Source organism: Amphiprion ocellaris, chromosome 17 (genome assembly GCF_022539595.1).
Source record: "Amphiprion ocellaris isolate individual 3 ecotype Okinawa chromosome 17, ASM2253959v1, whole genome shotgun sequence".
NCBI classification, from domain to species: Eukaryota; Metazoa; Chordata; class Actinopteri; family Pomacentridae; genus Amphiprion; species Amphiprion ocellaris.
The window spans coordinates 27,484,582-27,509,222 of record NC_072782.1 but is presented as its reverse complement, the minus strand read 5'-3'; the positions used below and the strand labels follow the sequence as shown (position 1 = coordinate 27,509,222).

Genomic DNA, 24,641 nt, shown 5'->3' with positions numbered 1-24,641 from the left:
TGCACTGGAATGAGTGATGACTAGTAAAGATGTCAGTGGGCGTGATACCTACGACTAAAACATCCCAGCTGGTCGCTCGCTATCGCCTGAACACACACTTTACAGTTGCGACTTCTTCGTCTGAACACACAGTTGGACTAAAAATGTGACTTTACAAAGCATCTCCGAGCTACATTTCTGTCCAAAAAAAGGGAAAGGAAAAGAAGCTACCTTTACAAAAGGTGTCGAGCCGAATTGCTGCAATCCCTCCCTCATACCATCAGAGTGCCCCACAGCTACTCTCAGCACAATAAACTGGGTGTTTGTGTGCAAGAAATAAATAAAAAGAGAACTCATATTAAGGTATTCTTACATCCTGAGTCTCTAGAGAGGAAGAGGGCTGCATAGGGGGAGAAAAGAAAAATAAAATAAATTTCCATCCACCTGATCGTTATTACTTTAATCCTTAAAGCAGAAGCCAAGGGAACCAAAACGAAAAAGGGCAAGATATTTTTAAAAAGAAAAAATAAAACTAGCAAAGCAAACATCCACATCCAAAGCCAGGCAGGTATAAAAAAGTCTGAGAAGCTGCGGTTTCGGATGCCACTAAAAATGCATATCAAAGAGGGAAAACAACAGCGACAAAAGTCAGTAAAGTTGAAGCCCATTTAAGTCATTATACCTTAAAGTGGTATAATGGAAATTCACCCCACACACAAGGGAATGGGATGGAGGATGAGGAAATAAAAATAAAGAAGGAATGGTTGTCTACCAGAGCAGCAAAATCATAATCTAACTGGAACTAAAGTGCAAAAAGAAAAAGAAAGATTCGCAGTTGTCGTCATTTCATGATGAGGCTAAAAGATGCTACTTCTAGAAAATAAAGAAAAAAGAAAGGAAGCTCTAAGATGGAGGTTAGTAGAGTAGAGATGGAGGATGGCAGTAGTAGCAGCAGAGGGAAGCCCGTGGGCTGGGCGGGGCAGTGTGGTGTGAATTTCATCATGCCAAAACGTTTTATGGATGGAGGGAAGGAATTAAAAAGGGGGGTGGGGTGGGGGGGGGGGGAGAACATAGAAGAAGTAAATAACACAAAACAAATAGCATGACAAATCAATCCTGGCCAGCACTGGCCCCGCAGTACATCCGTTTTCATCAGGTCACATGACTAGGCTCTTTCAGGGCACATTTTTTGGATATTTTTTTGTTTACCACCGTCACCCCGACAACCAGCACTGTTCTCGCGCAGGCGCAGACGAGAGCTGGCGGAGGAAGTGATCGGTTTCGCTCGATTTTTAGTGCAAAGAATCTTTTTTGGGGGGTTGTTGTTGTTGTTCCTGTTGGAAGATGACATCTCATGTTAGTAAAATGTGCGTTGCTCTCAGGAAAAATCAATGCCCACGTGACTTCAGCTCCCGTCTTTTAAGCCTTCTTTACTTTGTGACTCGTGTGAGGCTGCAGGAGTCGAGCCCTGATGAGGCGCTGCTGGTGCACAGTCCCGGCCATGCAGGTACATGCTGGACCGTCGGATGAAGCGTGGCGTGTACAGCGGCCCACCGTTAGTCCGGCATCATTAAACACCACCGTCACTCAGCAGGAGGTTCTCACACTTTGTTCTCGTCCCAAACTGACACCACTTTTCAGTTTTCGTTCAGAAAGTGCACTTCTGAGTAACATCTGCTGTTTGAAAAAGCTAAAAGACGCACGTGTGCATGGCCACCAGAGATGCTAAGAAATCAGAAGCAAATATCTGAACAAATAGTGATGTAAACCTTTATAATGTAAATTTACACGTTAGAAAAACCAGTTGCCTGCATGAGTTGAAATATTCCTGCAGTGTCTTTGATTTCTGCACACCTTTAAGAAGATTTGAACGCTCATGTTTTGGTATCTGGAATGCACAGTTCTTTAATTTCTCACCAATTTCCAGACATTTCTAAGAAATAAGTGTAACTGAACACTTCATGATGAACACCTTTGGTCAAAATTTATGCTTCTGTAATGAAGACAACACTTTTTAAGATGTAAAATCTTGCCTCTCAATTGACACAGTTCAATTAAATACAAACCATTTTGGAAGGATCACAGCTTTAGAATTTTAAATAAGTAATAACTCATATTTTTGGAAACTTGAAGGCTGGAAAAACAAGCTGTGAATACAAATTGACACATTACCACCATTTAGATGAGTCACCCAGCAGCTTAGAGCAACAAAAGCAACGTCAGCATTCATTTAGACTCATGCTTGAGGACATATTTTCAATATTCACTCTTCTTTTAGCTCTGATTTGGTCTCCTCTAACTCTGCAAAGAACAGTTTCTCCACTATTATCACTGGCTGCCATTTGATGCTGAGTGCAGGCAGTTGCATTAAGCATTTGGTCAAGTTTAAGTTAGAAATTTAAATTATAAAGATTTACATCACTTTAAAAATGGGCACAAATCATACCCAAATGCAGTTAAGTACCTCTACATCTCTGTGGCTTTCTAACTTGTCTTATCTTATGCATGCAACTCTTACACAACATGCACTTTTACGGTATTTAAATGGCATGTGGTGTTGCAGTTAATGGACATAGTTACAGAGGGCTTATGAGCGTTAACAGCATGTAGACATAATGTCGTAAAAAGAGTGAAGGGTAAACAGATTTAGTCAGAAGTGCACGTTCTTTGAAGTTACATCTGTTTTAAAGTATGTAAGTGCACAGTTTTGAACAGCGCTTTGCATAAAAACACCAACCTGAGGCTGTTTATATATATTTATATATATAAGCACATAGTTACATTCAACACACAGACAAGCAGTCAGAATGATGCCGACAATGGAAGTCCGGGTTTCAGTGCTTGCTGTACTAAGGAAGGAGGAGGCCACATACTGCGGTGACTGTGTGTCCCACATGAACCCAGTTGTCATTTTGAATTTGTGAAAATTAAATCACGGTGAGTAATCAAATCAGTGAAGCCAAAGAGTATGAGTAAGATCCCGAGTAATGTTCGCGCAGAACAGATTGGATTAGCGCGACTTCTTGCGGCGCCCTCAGCGCGATTTGCATGAGACGCCATTATATCGGTTATAGTCGGGGCAGTGAAGATCATGTTTGTGTCCGTTATTTTAGCCCCGGGGCTCACGGTGACGTCAAAGATGAGCATGCATGAGCTGTCTTTGTTCAGCGGCACAGAGCAATCAAAGTAATCATCGCTGACATGGATCTAAATTACACCGGTCTGGGGGCAGTTTAGCGTGTCCCTCTCCTTTCTTAGTGACGCCCCCCTGCATGCATTTGCCTGCTGTATGCGCCTAGAGAACACAGACATCCATATGAGGACACACACGACAGTTACAGTTAGACGGTGGACACGCTCAGAAGGACATTGATTTGCTGACAGGCACTTGTGATCATCATACTGTACCTTCCTCCAGCCCTGCTGTCACATTTCAGCAGGGCCGAAACACTCGCTTCAAGGCTTTACACAGCAGACAGGCTGCCAGGGCCACATTACACACTCACAGCGTGATTGGCCATCAAGTGTGGAAACCCTTTACCTCCAAGCCATCCAATCAGGGAGTGAGTGAAGTTTTGTGGGGATGTAGGAGGAGGAGGAGGAGGAGGGGTGCTCCAACGCTTCACAGCCACATTGATTGCATTGAGGTACAGGGGCAAATCATGTTCTTCAGTGGCTGAGCAGAAGAGCTAATCCCTTGATTCAAGCTCGCAGGGTAAGTTCACTCAAATCCTTCGAGGTATCTCGCTGCGAAAATGCCAAATTCCTTCCACCTCCATTGCAAAGTTGCAAAAATGAGATACCACTGGAGCAAACATGTGCATTTCCTTTAAAATTTGGGTGAACTGACCTTTAAAATTGAAGCCTGTTCAGTCAGAAAGGGTCACTTGAAGCTTCTGGCATGCATGTTTTACACTCTTATTTCTGCATTATGTTGGATAAAGTGGACACATTGTGCAGATATACTGGGAGGGTCACTGCTGTGTGTGACTGTGCCAGGGCATTGATTTTGCTCTTTATGCTCTAGTTGTATTTTTAGCTCCTAGCTGCTGTTAGTTTTGCCGCCAGACTGATGGAAATCAATGGTGGCGCAATCAACGTGCATCAACTGCACAGTAATCGTTGTTATGACTGTCTTTATAATGCTTCTAGTCGGGTTTCTGTTTCTTTTTACGCATCATATGACCTCATGAAGCATACAGCGCCACAACAGCAGCTTAGAACCACTAGTTCATGCCATGGACGTGGGTGGTGAAGTTTTAAACTTGGATATCCGTCATGTTGGAGGGTCACCAGGCTAATTATCTTCTCTAACAGCGAGAGGTGACATGGGGGTGGAAATGGCTCTGCTACATACTAATGAGGGAGTTCCAGCCACCGCTTGACTTCCAGAAGCTTCCTTACTCTCCTGCAGGTAGACACAAGAGATACGAGTACAGTCGGCCTCTGTTAAAGACCTACAGGGCGGCCACTCGGGATGCCTTACATTGCATGTATGAAGGCATCAGAGATCACAGTTTCTCGCGTGTGATCTGGCTGAAAATAAAAGGCTTCTAGATGGGCTGAAAGACAGAAATCGACCTGCATGAGAAGGAGGCTTTGCTGGCTCTCTTGGACCCCAGTTTGGGCCCTTCCACCCCCAAACACAGGGGATTGTTCCTACCTGCAAGTTCTTCCTCCAGACATTGACGGCCGCAAAGGCCAGCTGCATCTGCTTCCTGCGGGCGTCTTTATGGCGCTTATAGGCGATTTCGATGAAGATGAGGAAGATCCCTGCTGCAATGCCTCCAGCCACCAGCATGAAGACACCTGTAGGGGGTGGACAGAAGAACAGAAAAAGAACAGAGACGGAAATATGTAAGCTGTCGGTCTACAACTCCGCCGCTCCCACTGAGCATGAATGCGTGGTCAGCCTGTCATGCTCAGTGGTCGCCTCGCCTTTTCTCAACCAGCTCCAGACGGCGGCTGCAAACCACACAATATTAAGAGAAGACCACAACCGCACAAAGTCACAGCACAAGATACTGTACGGCACATTTCCACAGAGCACCCACGCTTACACTAGAACAACGATTTTTTTTTTAAAGGTATTGGACAAAAAAGGTCTACAGTACCTTACCACTGCAGTTTTTGTCCAATCACTTTTAACGCTTTCTCTACGCCACAAGGACCATACCTGCCATGTTTTCAAAGGTGAGTGTGGCTGGGGCATTGCTCCGTGAGTCACACTCCTGGTATCTCACCCAGGTTTTATCTAGGTCTTCCATGAAGCCGTTCTCATGAGAACTGCAGGGGGTCAGGGGTGGTGGGGAGAGAGGTAACAAAGTTAATAAATGCCACTACAGACTGGATATTTGAGCCGCTCACTCCCACATAGCAACACAAGTGAAACACACAGACAAGTGCACTGACAAACAAGCATAAACTTGACAAAGACAAACAGACAAACAGGGCAGGAGAGGGGAGATACAGAGAGAGATGCGACATAAGGCAATGTATTGGATGGCTGTAAATGGTCAATACGTGACCATGAAATCATATCGATAAGAAACAAAGAAAAAAAAAAGTCATACGAGTAATGCAGCTTCGGCTGGGACAGACCTGAGAATGGCCAGGGACACATTCTGTTTCCAGGGGCTGTCCTTGCGCATGCCTATGCCAAAGCCCGAACGGAAAAACAGCTCTCCCGTGGTCACCAGGTCGCACTTCTGCGAGGCTTCAAACTCCAGCACCGCAGAGTCCCAGATGAAAGCATGCAGCTTGCTGTGGGGGAGGGGGGAGGGGGGAGGAGGAGGAAGGAGGGAGGAGGAGGAGGAGGAGGAGGAAGGGGGAAGGAGGGGGTTACGGTGCAACAGTACAATGATTTACATACACATTTACGGCTCCCACCCCGCTCTCTCTCGCACACCATATCGTGTGTGTCATTCAGCGTTTACCAGCAAATCTCTACCGCTGCTTATGGCCCAAATGAAATCCAATGCCAGATGGGTGAGGGCGCGTCCCCCATTGGATTCCCCCAATCTCAAAGATGTTCGTCTTGGTACAACCTGAAAAAGGGTGCTCTTCGACTCAGTGTTAGCTCAACCTCACACTGGTGTCAGTGCTGTTGACACGTCCACACCTGCCGCTGTCCCTCGACAGCTATCTCGGCTGGGCGATGGGCCTGAATCAGAGGAAGAGTCGCAGTAAGTCCTGCCACTTCCACCTGGTCCGGAGGTCCATGTCCCTTCCCCCACAGCTAACTGTACTGGCCCTCATCTGCGTGCCTGATGGGTCGAACAGCCGGCCGCCATGTGCTCTGGTCGGCCCGGCCTGGCCGAGACTCACTTGTCACGCACGGCCTGGATGGCCTCGGCGGCACTCTCATAGTTGTGCTTCTCCATGTGGCGGTACATGGTGCTAAGCTCCACCTGCCGCCGGAAGTAGATGTCCACGGAGCTCTGCTTCACCGTGGCGTAGATAAACTTGTCCGATGGGTTTCGCAGCTGCATGAACAAACAGGGACAAGGCACAAACATTGACGTGCCTTCATTTCATATGTATCTGTACATATGTATATAGATGTTTTGTAGTAACGCGGTCTTCGTTTCACCCACCCTTGGGTCATTAATGCCGGTGATGCGCTCCTCAGGCCGGTCCAGCACCAGGAAGGCAGCCAGGTTAGCAGTATAGGAAGCCACAATGATCATGGCAAATCCAGCCCACACCATACCGAGGATTCTCGCTGAGAAGCTGCGCGGCGCACCTGCGTGGTGAGTTCAAGTCTTGAGTTTCAGCTCAGTAACTTTCCATTTCCAATAGGATTAGTCTTGTCGAGACCCTGAAGACAGTCTTTCCTGTTAAGCAACACCTCAGCACTGGTACTTCTGCTATAACTCCTGCTCCCAACAACATGGTTTAGCACGTTGGAATAAATCTGAAATAAACTCATATAATGCAAACTTAGAATGACAAATAAATATACGACCCACTGAAATAACCAACATGAAAAGAAAACACTGAAGACAAATGAGTCAAGCAAAGGCAACATGGATAAACTGTTAAAAGACAAACTCCACCAAAGCCTGTCTGCAGAAATGCGATTTGAAAGCCAATAATTTGTCATCCTCAAAGAAGAACAAGACAGTGAGGCAACACTTGCGGCCACAGATGTTTTTGATTTTTGTCATTTTACAGTAAAAACACAGTTTAAAGACTAGAATGCAGCAACAGAACATGTACTGATTGGTTTTCTGTCTCACCTTCTCCAATACCAGAGTTCAGCAACACTCCCCAGGAGAACCACATAGCAGATGATAAGGTGAGGGCGTCTTCTTCTTCTTCTTCACTATTTACTTTAAATCTTCCAAATGGGCTACAAGGGGAAGAAATTGGGAGGGTTGCAGAAGACAAAAGTGAGAAATCGCCAAGCACTTGTAGGGAGGGAAAACCCTGGCGGCCCCAGGCAGAGAGGGGAACTGAACATGAGTGAGCGAAGCAAGACAAAGAAACTCCTGAAAAAGGAAACTGGCTAAAGACTGCAACGCAACGACAGAGCGGTGGGATGACTGGAGCCAATCTTCACCTCTGTCTGCCTTGTCGTCCACACCGAGGGAAGATCTGCAGAGCTCAGCGCTGCATGTTCACGCACACGTAACACACAGCGATTCAGTCGTGAATGCACGTATGCAATAGACACACATATGGACACACACATTCACAAACAGGTCCCCCTTTGTACCTGAACCGGTCTAGTAGGTAAAGCATCACCGCCACCACATGCACCGAAAGACCCACCAACAGCCACAGCGTGCTTTGGAACGGCTGCATAAATGAGTCCAGTGTACTGCGAGGGATTTCCTGGAAACACACACATCGCAGGAGGTCATCGAATGATCGTTCACAACTTTAGATTATCATGATATCGAATATTATGGACAAACACCAAAGAAACTACCAGTCTTTTTCCAAACCCTTAATGTTTCAACCAAAGTTTTGCTACATGCAGAGACAGTTTGATTTATTCATTTTTTGTCTGTATATTCCAGGCACAACTTTTTATCTTTTTTCTATCGATATAGGTTAAGAAGCAGAAACCAGTCTCTTAAAACTGGTTTTAGATGTGTGACTTATCAAAGATGGCGCTTATTTTTGTCAGTGAAAGATGTTTGGGGCAAGTGCTGACTGACACAAAGGTGTTGTAAGTTATTTTCCTTTAGAAATGAACGGAAGTTAATGGATAACTGGATCTGTAGATCACATTTCCACTAATGGCCAGATGTGGTGTACTGTATATATCATTTGCATTAAAAGAGCGTAAATGTGAGGGCTGAAAGTACTGTAATGATCCTTTTAAGAAAGGTCACATTATATATCATTTCTGCATACAAAATTAGCTCCCATTTTCAGAGGAATGATGAACCAAATGTATTTATTTAATAGCTAATCTGAATTCCTGTTAGTCACTGCAGAGGCACCACTTTACCTGCTGAAGGTCTAAAGAGCAAGAACAGAAGAGTTTGTCATATTGTCATTGACCCGTGATATCTTTTGGTTCTACATAATGTAAAATGAGACAGCATCCTAAAACATAAAGCAAGCCACTCTAACATTTAATAGCAAGATTGAATATGTATTGCAGATAATAATTCAATTATTCTTTTTCAAAAAGAACAGCTATTCAAAATGTCATCGTCCTATCTACAACTGTCATCTCAGACAATCTTCCGAGGACAAATGACCTCACTTATATCATTTTATCATCTTCTGACTGGTCATAATTCAACTTTAAGATATCCTGATTTTGCCCAAATTCAAGATAACTACACTGCTTATAGAAAGTATTTCCTTGGAAGGTTTCCCTTATTATTTCTTTTCAATATATATATTATGTTGCCGAGAAGCATAATAATAATGATGATGCCACCACCATGCTTGACAGTGGGGATGGTGTGTTTGTGTTGATGTGCAGTGTTTGGTCACTTTGACATGAGATAGTCTTTCTGTAAATTCTTGTCATAAATGCCAAATTCAATTGACCATGATTCATTGATGACAAGCAATAAAAACTGAAAACCTCCAGGTGGTTAACACTTCTTATAAGCACTGACTACTGTGCATTTTAAATATCTTAAATTAAGTCTGAACTTGTCAAAATGTGCTGTCGATATATATTACTGGAATTCTGTCGAGTCAAAAAGTAACTCCAGAAATCTTGAAGCAGAGTTTTGACCAGGCCAAATGGTGTTGCAGAAGACTGTAGTTATGTCTGAAGCCACAGCAAGCAGCTTTTCAAACATACTATAGAACTTCAGTCGTAACAGCTGCCAGAGGTGCTTCAGGTAAAAACTGTTGCTCTCACTCTTCACATTCTCTTTGCTGATGAGCTCTTTCTGTTTCAACGCATCTTCTAACAATCTTATGCACTACAACAACTACCATTACTTCTGCTAACAGTGTTAAATGCTTCACAGGACCTCACATGAGCAGCATCAAGCACAACAATTCAGACTTGTCATAATCACCTTTGTGATTTCTGCAACTATTACATGCACAAGTGATAAAAATTGCTTTAAAGGTTCGAGGATACCACAAGGGAGCAATACATGAAACTCCCTAAGGGGTTGTTTGACAAACAAACGGAAAATTCTACTTACCTTTTTAACTAAGATAGTGAGGCCTTGATATTTAAACGGTTTGGAGAACTCGATGTACTGGGCTCGTTCATTGTTTATAGTCAGCGGGGCTACGATCATGTCAGCCAGGCCTCCCAGGAGCTCTCCCATCATGCCATTCCACTCTTTCTTGTTGCTGTTGTTCACCTGGAGTCCCAAAAGGAAGGTGTTAACATCAGAATCAGGTATCACCCTGCTGTTGTCTAGACCACAGAACGTTTCCAGGCTTTGAGGATTTGAGTTAAGCCAAGTAGGGATACAAGTGCTCAGCATGCTTCATATCTCTGAAATTGTATCTGTCTTATCAAAAGACAGCTTGCTGTTCTCTGTAATTTATAATACCATGCACTGTAGAACACCAGAAGTGGAGAGGAGTGTGTTCATGCTGTGCCTGCAGAACAGGGTTTGGGGTTTAGAGACAACTGTTCTACTGCATCCAAGCAATTTTTCAGTATATTGTGTACTATTTTTCCTCCCTTGCCGCCTTGCCTTACTTGTGATAACCGTAGTTTTGTACTAATCTCAAGAGATTCCCCTGCTATAATATACATCAAATAATAAAAAATACTTGGGGAAAAAAAGGAATGTTGCAACTAATGTTACATACAGCGTCAAAGGAAGGTTTAGAAATACTGGTATATCAATTGCTATGTGTACGCATGTGAATTCTGTCCAAAAACAGTCAGCTAGGGTCATCATTTTCTAATTCTGTCTACACTGTTGAACTACATTTTAAGCTCTTGCACTAACTGGATTGGGATAAGCATTGAACATTATTGTAAATCTCTTGATATGCACTCAGCATTTTATTCAAAAATAGTGCTGGCTATTTTACAGAAAACCTACAACCTTTGTCAAATAATACCATAACATTATTATTAGCTTAACTTAAAAACATATAGTTGCCGATATCTGGCGTTGGCCCACTGTTTGCTTAAAAGCAAACAATTTACACAGAAAATACACTATATGCAGTATATTATACTGTATTTAATATACTGGTAGGGAGTACAATAATCATTATTTTTAGCTAAACTAGTGTTAGCGTAAAACGTCAGATATGAACTAATATTTGGTGCCGGCCAATTGTCAAAAATGAACAGTTTTCACAGAAAATATATAACTTTTGCCAAAAAATTCCTGAAGCATTACTGTTAGCTAAGCTAGTGTTAGCTTTATAATGTTAGCTATAAGCTAATATTTGGTACTGGTCAACTATTAGCTTAAAAACTAACAAATTAGATCAAAAATACACTATGTTTGCCAAGAAATATCATAAAGATTATTGTTAGCTAAACTTCTGTTCGTGTAAAAACATTAGACATGAGCTAATACTTGGTGAACTGTTTGCTTCAAAATGATAGTAACACAAAAAACATATACCTTTTGCCAAGAAATACAATAAGATTATTGCTAGCTAAACTAGTGTTGGCTTAAAAATGTTAGATATGAATTGATATTCAGTGCTGGCCAACTGTTAGCTTAAATTCTAACATTTTACACAGATAATATGCAACTTTTGCCAAAGTAGCATTAGTTTAAAAACATTAAAACATTACATTTGACCTAATGTTTGGTGCTGGCCACAACTCTTAGTTTAAAAACTAACAATTTACACAGTAAATATGCAATTTTTGTGAAGAAAACACCATAAGCACTATTGTTAGCTAAACCAAGGTTAGTTTAAAATATTAGCTACGCAAACTGATATTTGCTGCGAGCCAACTGTTCAGTAGAGGTCAATTTGTTATAAGCATATACGTAAATTAGCAAACTATTACGAGGATGCTGAGTATATGGGGCCTTTTCTGCAAGTACAACCTGAATTTGAAGCAAAGATATTAGGTAAAGGTGCATAAAAGGACATTCTGGGTTCTGCAGATTCACAAAGGTGTCCCAGTTGAGCAATGCAAGGTTAGGTTATATATAGCTCACTCTAATGGGGCATGTGTCCTATTTTATAAGCACAAAGGCAAACCTTTTCCCAGGGGGGTTAATGAAAATGAATGAACTCTGCCAAAACAAGAAATCTTAAATGTGAGTGTATGTCTTTTCCCATTTTCAAGCATCACAGAGCAGGTAAGGCAGCGATGCAGTAAAAATATATTCTAGGACCAGGATGGCTAGTTTATTATTTTATAAAACGAAAGGGTTCTGCAAAAGTTTAACCAGTAAGATCTAATGCCAGATCATAATCACGAAGTAACAAGCATCTAAAAAACGAAATACCAGGGGAAGCAGTGTGCAGCAGAACACTGTGCTGCACAGAAACAGCTCCAGCAAAGTCAGAAATAAACATGATGGAATCTCACTGGAACTCTTGGCCTTTATCTTAATTATTCTGAACACAGGCCGGACGAAATGAGTCTAATTCTCTGAGACTGTGAGTGAATTGCTAATTATAAGACAAGCTCTTAGCAACAGCAGGAAAGAGAACTAGAATTTGCAAATAAATCAAAATCTGACCAGTTATCCATTGTTGTTGATTGTCACCATATACATTTTCCATTTCTTTTTAAGTAATTGTGCTTTCAGTTTTCTTTTGGCAATCGAGTAATAAAGTTCCCTTCAGGCTGCACAACCAGAAACTTGCAGAGACGAAGACAAAAGCTCCTGAATGAAGAAAATCTTAGCGAAAACTTTTGAGTTATTGTGTTAATTTAGTTTGACAATACTTTACTTTCACTGCCTTGAGGAGATAATCTCATTTTCTTCTCTGGTTGATTTTCAAGTGAGTTTTATGTGATATTATATTTCTTTCGTATCACAACTAGGTGGCACTTTCATATTGACTATAATACGTCATGGTGATTGCTGATCGCCTTGTGCAGACATTCAAAAACTGGCACTAGATCAGTCACGATTAGCAAATTCCTCCCACTGTGCATTTCATATCTGTGGGTTTGACTGTTTATCTCTTCATTTCTGAACAGTTAGTGCGATCAGTGCTGTCAGTGAGATAAGAGAAAACTATTAAAAACATTACAGTTATGCATTGCATTGATTGCTCATGCATCTACTGCGTCATGCAAAAACACGGCTCTAACGTAAAACTAACCCGCTCCTGAGTCCCAAACTTTCCATCAGCCACCAGGTGCACCTCATAGGTAAAGTTCATGGTCATAGCCAGCTTGATCAGCAGATCAATACAGAATCCATAACAACATTGGGGCACAATTGGGCGTCCTGTAACAAAACCAGCAAAGTTTGCAAGTTACTAACACTCCAGAGAAAATAGGAAATGTGTTGTTTTTTTGTTGTTGTTTTTTTCTTTTTAATCCAAAGGCGGCGCACGTAGACTGAACGAAATGCGTGACACAGTGGTCCACTGCAGACGAGCACACTCAGCCTCACCGCACACGCTCACTTCACTCATTCTGAATGGCTACATGCATACATATATAGATACCTACTGCATATATATGTATGCATCTCCAGTGGGTGGTTGGCGGGTGCACTAGAAGCACAGTGACAATAGAAACGTCCCTGATAGGTTACCTGGGATGGTCTCATTGGGCCCAGTGCAGATAACCTTTTTAATTAAGACTCCATTTAATGTCATTTCCTCCTTGCACGTTCCGTCCGGCATAGTGGGCTTCACATACACAAATGGCTCCTGGTGTATCGTCACTATCTACAAAAACATAGGACAGAGGGCTGTTTATCACATGATCGGAGCTGAATCTGTTCCAGCCCTTGAGTGCAAGGAAATACCCAAGAACAGACACATGGACACACAGAGACAGACAGGTGGACGTAAAAACACTGACAAGGTTGCAGATGAGAGGAGATAAAAGTCATGGGAGATATATCAGTGCTGCTTTTATGAACATGGATCAACTTCACTCCCTTTGAGAAAGAGATGTTAGTGCAGTGTCTGTCCAGAGCAGATCAGCTCAGGGATGTGCTCGATCCGTGTGGACACGAATGTCACATCGCAGCAGCAAAGTGAAAGCCCCACCTTTAATCGAGTAGACATCTGGAAGCCCTGTGGTTTCTCGGTCTCGCCTCCGGGCCAGATGATCTTCCGCTGATTGTTCATTACCACCTGCAGGGGATGCCACACACGTATACGGTATTATAGGTGAGTGCTGACAGAAGGCATGCTGCTGATGAGGCTCTGACGCTGTGGGTGAGCATCACTAATGAGTCAGCTTTATATAACCACAGCTCAGCGCTTCCTTTATTTATTGTCTTCACCTCTGACTTGTTCATCGTACCTGAGGGCTTCAGGAACTTATTATTACACCTATCACCGGGGAGGCAAAATGCTGATCCTCACAGTCCTCATTCTCTGCCTGCCCCATTTAAATAACCTATAAAGGACTGGGATGGGATAGAGGTCTACAAAATGACTGGAGCACAACAGCAAATACCTTATAAAGCTGGCAGCTGCATCTTGGAGTCTTTATCTGCAAATAGGTAGTTACACCTCAGCAGACACTTGCTGAAGAATTGTGAATTTACTTACTGAAATCAAATTCATTATAGAATATTCATACATTTACGTCACAACCACAACTATCCTTAACTGTGGTTGTTTCTTGCAGTCAGTAATTGCTGTTTCACAAAAGGTGCTATCAGCATCACGTAGTGGAATAATTGGCAGTCAGAGCTAGAATATCTACCTGAAAGCTTATTTTTATGCTTTATAAAGTGGTTGAATATTTTATGCCACTGGCTTATGAAGAACTTGAGTCAGTTTGATTGTTACATACAGCCCTGAACAATATCTACATACACTTGAGAACACTATGACTATCGTGGCAGTCTTGAATTTCCAGTGACTCCCAGAACTGAATTACCTGTGATGGAATCACTGGAACCCATACATCTTTGTCATAAAAAAACAATCATGCATTTTGGTTCTTTGGTCATATGGAAACATGCCAAAATCTACTGGGTCAAAAGGTTCCTTTGGCCATTTTCACTTCAATTAGGCGCTTTTAGTAGCGGTCCACAAGCTTCTGGTTGTATGTTTGGCCACTCATCCTGACAGAATTGGTGCAATTCAACTAAATTTGTTTTTTGACACAGAGGTTGTTTCTTCATCACAGTCTACGGGTTCTTGAATGGGTATAAGTCAGAACCTAGAGTGAGACCCGTCTAAAACCTTAATTCTAGTCTGACTTAGTCATTGTTTTTGACCACTTTGATTTGTGTCCTGGATCCAATCTTCAGGCTAATAACTTTAGGTTTTCCTGAAGAATGTGGAGGTAATCCTCCTTCTTGATTATTACATTTACTTTGTGTAAATCACCAGTTCCACTGGCAGCAAAACATGACCAGGGCATGATACTGCCACCACTATGCTTGACAGTAGGTTTGGTGTTCTTGGGCCTCAACTTCCCTCCTCCAAACATGTATTTGCTCATTGTGGCCAAATCGTTAAATTTTTTTTTCATCTGACGTCAAACTTTCCTCCAAGAGGTCTTTTCTTTGTCCATGTGATCAACACTTTAGTAGAGCTTTGAGGTGCCGCTCTTAGAGGAAGAGCTTCCCCTTCATAGTCTCTCAGCTCATGTTGATGTAAAACACTGTGGACACTGACAGCTGTGCTCAGGCAGCTTGTAAATTCATAGAAGTTAACTCACAATAACTTGAGAGGCCATGTCACCAAGGAACTTTTGTCAGCACAACTTTCTAAATCACCAAAACTGACAGTTCAAGTTGCTGTATGTATATTTTTGACCCAGAAGACCTATAATAAATCAATGAAAGAACCAAAATACATGTTTTTTTGTAACAAAGACACTTGTTACAGTAATTCCATCAAAGAAAATTTAGAGCTATACGAGTCATTGGAAACGCTAGACTGCCATGATATATATGGTCTTTACAAGTATGTAAACTTTCGCTCACATCTGTACATGCAGCTCTATTTTGCCATCTAGAGCTGAACACAATTAACAGTGCAAATCTGTCATCCTCCTCCAAAGATTATATGATTCTATACAGCATACTACCTCAGCAAAAACTTAGCTGAAAATTTCTAAACTTTAGAGTATTTTTAAGGCTTAAAGAGTAAAATAAGATCACCTGAAAACCTCAATTCTCATTAGACTATTGTTAAAAACAAATGCTTTTCACTCTCATGTTAAGTTCTCTCAGCAAGAAGGTGTTACGTATGTGCCATTTGTTACATTTCATTATAATATCATCATCAAAAGCAGCATTAATTGGCTGTGGCAGCTGCTTTAGCATTGAGTTAGCTTTGACTGAGCTGTGTTTTTTACATAAACCCTGGAATGTGGAGTTGCCCTACATTGACTACATTGTACTATAGATAGAAAACTTCATGTCTACTACAAAAAAACAATATAGATGACTTGGAATATGCCTGTGTAGATTGTCACTCATCCAGGTCATGGTGATTGTAGGAGCTTCAGTAGAAATCAGATCTACTTCTCTTGTAGTTTCTTGAAGACGTTTCACCTTCATCCAAGAGGCTTGTTCGGGTCTACCTGACTAATGGGGAGTTACAGAATTTATAGTCACTCCAGCTCACATGACTAATGACCCATTAACGACGTTGTTGGGGGACCACCTGGTTTCACAACAATTCCCACCTTGAGGCTGTGAGTCCTGGTTGTTAATGGGCCATTAGTCATGTGAGCTGGAGTGACTATAAATTCTGTAACTCCCCATTAGTCAGCTAGAACCGAAGAACCCTCTTGGGTGAAGGTGAAACGTCTTCAAGAACCTGCAAGAGAAGTCTAGTTGATTTCTACTGAAGCTCCTGTGAGGACTTTGTACAGATGGAACCTACTTGGGCAGTGAGTCTGAGTTTACCTGTGTTCCGTTGTAAATGCCAACTTGAATGAGCCGAGTCTTCTGGTAGTTGAGGATACTGTAGTGGGCGTATTTTCTGTCTCCATCGTCATTGAACTCCACTCGTCCCGTGAGGCCTTCTGGGTATTTAGACGACATCAGCACCCTGCAGCCAACAAATAAGACACGTGTTCATGCACTGACACCAGGAGCGTTGTGTTGACTCTCAATATCAATGCACGGTTGATTCAAGGCTTTTTTGGTGTTAAAAACTTTATCAGCGAGGCAGAGCTGCAGTAGCTGCTGAGCCGAGATATTTCTTGTCGCATCTGTTTGGAAACAGTGCTTTTATTTTTTGTTCTGCTGCTGCTCTGCTTCTACTGAGAGGCCACAGTAAGTGGGTCAGCCGAAACTCAGATGCTGCATTTTGGAAGTCGCAAGGAGAGGGTTTATTCTGGGAAAACCTGATAAACCTGCAAATCCAAAAGGCAGATTTCTAGTCAGAAGTGAGGAAAACTGCAGCACACAGGTTAGGTTATGTACGTTTTTTATCGCTTTGATGTTGAAACTGCGGATCCTGAATCTTTCTCAGAAAAAGGAGACAAGCTGTTTCTCACCGTTTAAACAGCGGGCCTGTTTTCCAGATGTTGGTGTTGCCCACGCATCCTCTCGGGGGTTCCGTGATATTCTCCTTCTCAAAGAGCTCCTGAATGGACTGAGCCACCACAGCCACTGCATCATTGATATGTGCCGACTCATTCTTCCCGTTGATGAGCTGGAGGCCGATCAGACCTGAGACCAGGCCGACAACAGAGAAAAAAAATCACCGACCAGAGCCGACTACAGGCCTTCAGGATCCTTTTGCAATGCGCACAGTGGAGAAAAAACTTATAGGGCCTCCAGTTTAGACATCCCGAATAAAAGGTCAGACATCAGTTGCTTGATCCATCTTTGTTGCCCGTTAATCTCTGCGAGGATAACTTCAATAAAACCGTCTCATAACTTGTCATTTATGAGACGAGGCAGCAGAAAATAAATGGATCGTTTTTTTCTGATGTCGCCACTGAAGACCTTTTCACAGCATGTGTAAAGAGTCCCTTGAAGTTGGATTTGTACGTTTTTGTTTTCTTTTTCAGCCCTAACAGCAAAAAGGTTTGAGGAATCAACACAGGCAAAGTGTCTCTACTAAACAAAAATACCGTCAGGTTTAAATTTAAACCAAGCAACAATCCAACTTCAGCTAAGTTTTCTGATTGCAACCAGGTCCGTGAGAAGCTGCAGTGAAGGGTGAAAGATAGAAGACATGGACAACAAACGCTCTGCGGGGGTTTGCTTGTGTTAGAGTGCCTGGGGGAGAGACGGTTGACACTTGTGACCACAAAGTGATAAAAAATCTTGTGAAAGTGCCAGAAAATCCACAAAGAGAGACAAGAAAGGCTGTTGTAGCTTACCATTCTACCTGACGCAAAACTCTCCCTTCATTAGAAACCAGGGTATTAATACGGCAGAATAGCACTTTTAGCTTTGGATCAAAATAAAAACTGAGTGCTGGCACACACACACACACACACACACACACACATACCCTGTGTAAACCTTTAAACACTGGATGCTTAAACGTTTAAACGCTCAACAAGCAGTTAAATCATATAATGCATCCACCGGTAAACGGTTAATCTCTCTAATCCTGCATGTGTTGCGCCCGGCCTCGCAGCAAAGCCGAGGCTAACTATTGTATTCCCACTGATCTCCGCTGGATGAACGTACCGTCTGGCGCCTCACTCAGGGCTTTACCCGACATCTCGCGTTCGCCCACCAGCCACACGTAGCCCGAGCCAGTCATGTTGAGGAAGCGGGCAGCCTTGTACACTGCAGCAGCGTCTTCCTCACTGGAAGGAGGTTGGAAAAACGGTTAAAAAGGTTGGTTTTTTCACACCAGACTGGACAGAATGTATAAGGAAATATAGTGATTGTTTTTGGGTGAATCTAGGTTTAATACTTGGTCTTTTTGTAGGATTGAAAACTGAAATGCAGTTATACCCTTATACATGTACAAGATGCACACTCAAAAGTTTGGAGTCACTTCTTCTTATTATTATTATTATCCTTATTTTTGAAAGAGAAGCATTTTTTCAGTGAAAATAACATTAATCAGAAATACAGTGTAGACATTGTTAATGTGGTAAATGACTATTCTAGCTGGAAACAGCTGATTTTTAATGGAATATCTCCATAGGGGTACAGAGGAACATTTCCAGCAACCATCACTCCTGTGTTCTAATGCTACATTGTGTTAGCTAATGGTGTTGAAAGGCTAATTGATGATTAGAAAACCCTTGTGCAGTTATGTTAGCACATGAATAAAAGTGTGAGTTTTCATGGAAAATATGACATTTGAATGGCATTGTACATTTACAATATCATTGCAGTTCAATGTTGCACCGCTACTTTACATTAGAAGGGTTTGGAAGCAGAGTTTTCTAACTCACTTTCTGTAGTTTTTGAGAAAAATGGGCTCAGAGTTTAGTGTTTTCAAGAATGGTCTAACATTCGAAGCACCACTGGAATGCTATATTTGGGTTGTCGGTTCAACCACTTAGCCACTAAAATTCAGACCATAAAATATTACAGAAATGATATAAAACTCAGTTGTGGGTTAGACCACTCTGCTTCTAACCTCCTCATTATGTCAGTGATGAGTTAAAGAAAATACCTTTGTCTCACAAATCTGGGCAAATTTTCTTTAACCATTCATTATTTTTTTTAGCTGCTATTCAGTAAGAAACAAAAATATGCACATATCATATCTTATCATATTCAAGTTTGCCATGAAAGTCAAAACAGTACATGACAAAGATAAATAAAGGGGAGTAAACTATGTACAAGTTGAAAAGAATGTTTTCTTTTTACAACATAATTCTTGTGAGCATTAAACTGGCCCTTTGGAGTGTTGTGACAGTGTGTATTATCCCAGTGCATGCTCACTGTAAATAATAAATAAGAACTATACTAAAAAGATGTTTTTATGGATGTCTTGCACCTAAAGAGAAGAAGTTCCAATTATATTGTACATTTGTATAATGACAGAAAAGTCTTTCTATTCTATTTCTATTCTATAATGATATATACAGTAGTTGACCCATTCTTATTGCTGTCACGCAAATCATTCCAGCTCATTACTGATAAATGCCATTATTATCTACATTTCACAAATGTCTATTATAATTTCCATTCATGCATTTAAAATTTGGTGTATGTACCGTTCTTGCAGTTCTTTGTTCAGTCACATCATTAAATCAAACTTTCATAATCCACTTTTTTAAAATTCACACAATAACTGTCTTTTAGTTTGACATTTAATTGTTCACGCTTACATTGTTACTCCAGAAATCCAAAATGTTCTAATGACTAATTGTTCTAATTTCTATTTCTGTGTTTTGGCTTTTAGTTGGACTGTACCATTCCTGCCTGGGGGGGAATCTAAATCCAGCCATGGTCCCAGTCATGCAACCACATTATGCATTTAGCGTATCATATAGCACATAAACATGCAACCATTTATCTGCTACGCTTTATGTTGTGGTGTATATGTAGTGGAGGCTCAGTGGTTGAGGCTTTGGGCGAATAAACAGAAGGTCAGAAGTTCAAGCGCATCTTTAAGCTGCTGCTGTTGAGCCCTTGAGCAAAGCCTTTAACTCTGAACTCTGATTGCAGCTTCCCAACAGGCTGGAAAGTGCAAACAGAGAATTTCCCCTCGCAGGATCAATAAAGTATATACATAAAACTCTCTTTAATTTGTTTACCAGCAAGTCGGCAGAGCTTGAGGATTTGTATCATCACTCACACAAACACACTCTGGGGCAGCTGAGGCATTCAGAGGAGTGTTTTAATGGCCACTTCTCTACTTTTAATCTGAACAACAATAACAATAAACTGGGCTGCAACTTCAGTCTGAAAAATGCTTACATGTGTGTCCAAACCCTCCAAAAATAGTGGAGCCCCATGAATTATTGCATGGTCAGATGTGCTACATGCATAATGCAACTGTGCTCCTGGGTCCGCGGTTGTGGACTCCCCCCTGGGATTTAATGGTACGGTCCAAACACAAGCGCAGAAATGGAAAGTTTGAGTCTTTTTTCCCCAAAAAAATCTTAACTGTGAAACAAAAACGATAAAAAATTAAGCTGAGAGACTAACATAGATTTGTGAAGTAATAAAAAATGAATAACTGAGTTGAATAAGTTTCAAACTCATCTTTTATGCAAACTGAGAACTGCAAGCCTTTACATGGACCAAAGTTGGGCTTTTCAATCAACCACAAGCAGTTTTTCGTTAAATATTTATCTGTCTTCGACCATTTTTGGGGTCGAAGACTCCAACATACACTACCATTGAAAAGTTTGGGGTGACCCAAACAATTTCCATGAAAACTCCCACTTTTATCCATGTGCTAACATAACTGCACAAAGGTTTTCTAATCATCAATTAGCCTTTCAACACCATTAGCTAACACAATGTAGCATTAGAACACAGGAGTGATGTTGCTGGAAATGTTCCTCTGTACTTCTATGGAGATATTCCATTAAAAATCAGCTGTTTCCAGCTAGAATTAAGTCATTTACCACATTAACAATGTCTACACTGGATTTCTGATTTATTTAATGTTATCTTCATTGAAAAAAAACTCATTTTCTTTCAAAAAGAAGGACATTTCTAAGTGAGCCCAAACATTTGAAAGGTAGTCCATATGGTTTTGGTTTGCCGGGTTGGTATCTGTAGGGTAACGTGTATTACTTTCCACATTATTCCACTTCTATAAACTATAGTAATGTTGTTTATTTAAGTTTCCACAGTTTCCCCAGCAAGAGGTTCATATGTGAACCAACTGATCCAGTAAAACGATGATAATGAAAGTCCCTGCAGCTCTCTGTTTGGGGTTTAACTTGATACATGTTAGAATTTACTAAGGATAAAGGATAAATGTTGTATAGTTTTACTTAAAAATGAAGGCATTTCAGTGAGGATTTGTGTTGGAATTTTCTATGTTTTGATCGCAACATTTTACTTTTTACTACAATGATCCATAATCAGTCTCCTTGATTACTATTAATAATCAGATTGGCCCTGAAAAACCTACATCAGTGGACCAATCATTTTAAAGATGATAAGATTGTGGGTAGCAGCTTTTAGTTTTTCCAACGAAACTACATCCATTTTCGGTGAACTATTGAACTTCCATTGATGCCTCCCTAAGTATCCCTCCTTCCTTTTCTCATTTAGTTTTAATGAAAGAAGACGATTGTGTTTTAAGGTTTGACAGACCTCTAAATATGAAATGAAATTACTCTACTGTCGGTATCTGAGCTGTATACTTTTCAGAACCCTTCTATCATCCGTGTACTTGCATCAGTCGCATAAAATGTCACATCTGCAGGTATCGATTAAAGTCTTGTGTTTCTAAAAAGTCTTTCTTTTGCACCAAATTGCGATTTATAGAAAAGTCCGCTTTAGCTGTATCACATGTATATTTTGCATTCACTTCCCTAACGTTTAATTAAAGCTTTATGATGCTTTTAAATATTGAAATATTAAAACCCAGATGAAACTACATCTGACAGACAGCAGCAGGAGACGGTGGATGTTCGGCATCAGGAGCAAAAGTGAGCGACAATTAATAGCAGCAGACAACCAGAGACCTTTAGCTTGTTTTGTGTTGACCTTTTTTTGCATGGCTGCTCCATTACATCCAGAGGGAATTTAGATGTGTCCTCTGTAGCATTTTAGACACGTCATGCGCAAATATTTGAAAAATTGGCTTCAAATTCAGCCTGAAACGTCCACAGCTGAATATAAACACCCACAGATGCTCCAGTGAAGGTTAAAAATGATCCTGTTTGCATTTTTTACACTCACTTTTATCTCGTCTACATGTCTCAGTGCATCCATTTGGAACCTGTAGGGAGCTTTTTCAGCATGTGTCTGGTAAATATGAACAATCTGGATGAAATGCTGGTTTTACAATTCTCACCTGGCTGACAGAATGATGACTCTGGCCTCCAGCTCTTTCGCCTCCAGCAGCAGGGCAGTTAAGTTAGTCTCCTGGCTGAACTGGAGGACTTTCTCTGCCTGTGATTGGGGCATAAGAAAGGTCAAGCCAGCTACCTTTCCCCTCTACCTCAGACACCATGCTGCCTCTTTACCTGCTTTGGTTCGAGCTTGGTCGATTTTGTTTGAAAACGAGAGACAGAAGATTAAAAAGGAAAAGCGATCCAGGAGGGGAACCGGCTGAACTAAAAAAACGGAAAAAAAAAAACGAAAAAAGAAAAAGCTTGAAGGGAAAAAAAACTTTTGCATTTGTTTCGCATGCAAACTGAGGGTTATCAAGGCTCCAAAGAAGGACGTGCATGTGTTAGGTAAGGGGGAAAGAAGAAGGTCAATGCAACCAGTAACTAAAAACGGGTGAGAGGGGGTGAGGGGGACGTTTTCCCCCAACAAAAAACTGCTGAAAACTAGGAAAGTGCTACAGAACAGGAGGAAGTAGCATCTGGGAAACGGTTTTGTCCCACACTACCGGTTCTCCACAAAGGAATGGACTTGCAAACTCTTTTTTTTTTTTTTTTTTTGGTGTTTGTGTGTGTGTGTGTGTGTGTGAAAGAGAGAGTGTGTGTTCTGAGTACATGCATTCCTTTATTGAAGGAGAAAATGAAAATGATAAAAGCGGGGCGCTGCTCACTGACTTTTTTTTTTTTTTTTTTAACTGTAATGACCGAGAAATTATAGATTTTTCATAACAAAACCATTCGTCATTTAAATCATAGGGAAATGTCTCAAAGTAAAAAATTAAAGAAAACACGTGCTACCAAGAGAAGGGGGACATTTCTGGGTCGGCTGGTGACTGGTTTGGGCTGGTTTCTAGTTGCTACATTTGGAAAGTTGGTGGGCGGCGTGCATTGACCATGCAAATATACCTTAGGTCCTCGCTTGTTGTCATAGGACAGTTGGTCGAGGTTTTCATAGTTCCTTTTTTTATTCTGATGAGTAATGTGCACAGAGAAAATATGCAGACACAGAAAAATATTATAAACAGTTGAAAATGGAGGGCAGTAAAGCATTCCAACAAATCTCCACTTTTCTGCTTCAAATTGGGATCTTTAACAGTGGGGCTTGCAAAAAACATCAGCGATAACAAAAAAGACCCAACCTGAAATCACATTTAATTCAAATTCTACTGGATTATATTGAATAATTTATCCACGTTGCCAAAACAAGCCCAACAAGATCACATTTTCAGCTTCCAAAAACCCCCACGAAGAGCCTCATTAGATGTTTTGCAGAATGGCACGCTTACAAAAGAAGCTGCTAATGTCTACAACCATCTGTTCAGCGTTTTTCACAAGTTCCAGCAAACAGAGGACCAAGTTACTTCTATACTTAGCTTCGTCTGACCAAACACAATCGTCTAAAGCTCGGTTAATTACTGTGATTTGCCTGGTACTTCAACCTAAACATGCTGCGAGATATTCCAAAAAGAAAAAATCTACCAAACACCGTGCCCCACTTCCATGTTACATAAATCTGCAGAATCGACGTCGAGACCGGATAAAACTTCTGCTATTGTTTGTACAGTTTATGCATAACAGAAAGAAAAGCCTCCGCACACAGCTGCGAGATTTAAATATTTAAATTGGACTTAATAAATTGTGACTGGTAGCGAGGCGTCGTCAGAAAGACCCTGCGCCAAAAATTAAGCAGCAAGAACATTTTTGCTTCTTCTTATCTGCAGCATTTCATTAGTTGCGGCACTCCGGAGCTCCAGTTTGATTAGGATTTAAAGCAATGTAAAGACTATATTGCATACTGTATGCATTAATATGAAAATGGGATGCAGCACAAGCAGGTTAAACTGCAGTCAGACTATCAGGTGTCACCATTTCGGACTCCTGTTTCGTGTTCGGTGAGAGAAGAAGCCACTTGGGAGTCCCATCTGAGACCGGGAGCCATGTTGCAGGAGAATAAATACAGTATGTTTCTGCCTCACAGGCTTCTTCTTGCACAGCTGCCTGGATTCACATCTGCACACCTCAGTGCACTCTGACTCCGAGTCTCCCTGCACAGAAACTGACCGCACAGCAGCACAAAATCCACTCAAGAAATGCTGTCTGCTGCAGTTACATTTCATCAGTACTTGGATGAATTGTATTTGTAATGTGACGATCACAAACAAGTCTGGGCATGACT

At 41.3% G+C, this 24,641-nt stretch overlaps 1 protein-coding gene across 13 annotated transcripts in view; it reads right to left on the bottom strand.

Annotated features, from left to right (window-relative positions):
• grin1a (glutamate receptor, ionotropic, N-methyl D-aspartate 1a) overlaps positions 1-24,641 on the bottom strand; it is a 43,904-nt gene that overhangs the window by 5,295 nt on the left and 13,968 nt on the right. For 2 of the 13 annotated variants that reach the window (XM_055019401.1, XM_055019406.1), the window contains exons 4-21: positions 23,372-23,434; positions 22,432-22,529; positions 18,171-18,292; positions 17,021-17,195; positions 16,425-16,569; positions 13,594-13,680; positions 13,122-13,266; positions 12,691-12,821; positions 9,615-9,779; positions 7,700-7,818; positions 7,221-7,333; positions 6,576-6,724; positions 6,307-6,464; positions 5,581-5,742; positions 5,156-5,265; positions 4,643-4,788; positions 4,337-4,387; positions 353-379 (exon numbers count right to left, since the gene is read on the bottom strand). In XM_055019401.1, coding sequence (XP_054875376.1) covers positions 353-379; positions 4,337-4,387; positions 4,643-4,788; positions 5,156-5,265; positions 5,581-5,742; positions 6,307-6,464; positions 6,576-6,724; positions 7,221-7,333; positions 7,700-7,818; positions 9,615-9,779; positions 12,691-12,821; positions 13,122-13,266; positions 13,594-13,680; positions 16,425-16,569; positions 17,021-17,195; positions 18,171-18,292; positions 22,432-22,529; positions 23,372-23,434 — 2,166 coding nt within the window. The remainder of the gene's footprint in view (positions 1-352; positions 380-4,336; positions 4,388-4,642; positions 4,789-5,155; positions 5,266-5,580; positions 5,743-6,306; positions 6,465-6,575; positions 6,725-7,220; positions 7,334-7,699; positions 7,819-9,614; positions 9,780-12,690; positions 12,822-13,121; positions 13,267-13,593; positions 13,681-16,424; positions 16,570-17,020; positions 17,196-18,170; positions 18,293-22,431; positions 22,530-23,371; positions 23,435-24,641) is intronic. The other 11 variants (XM_055019402.1, XM_055019408.1, XM_055019404.1 and 8 more) reach the window with 7 other exon arrangements.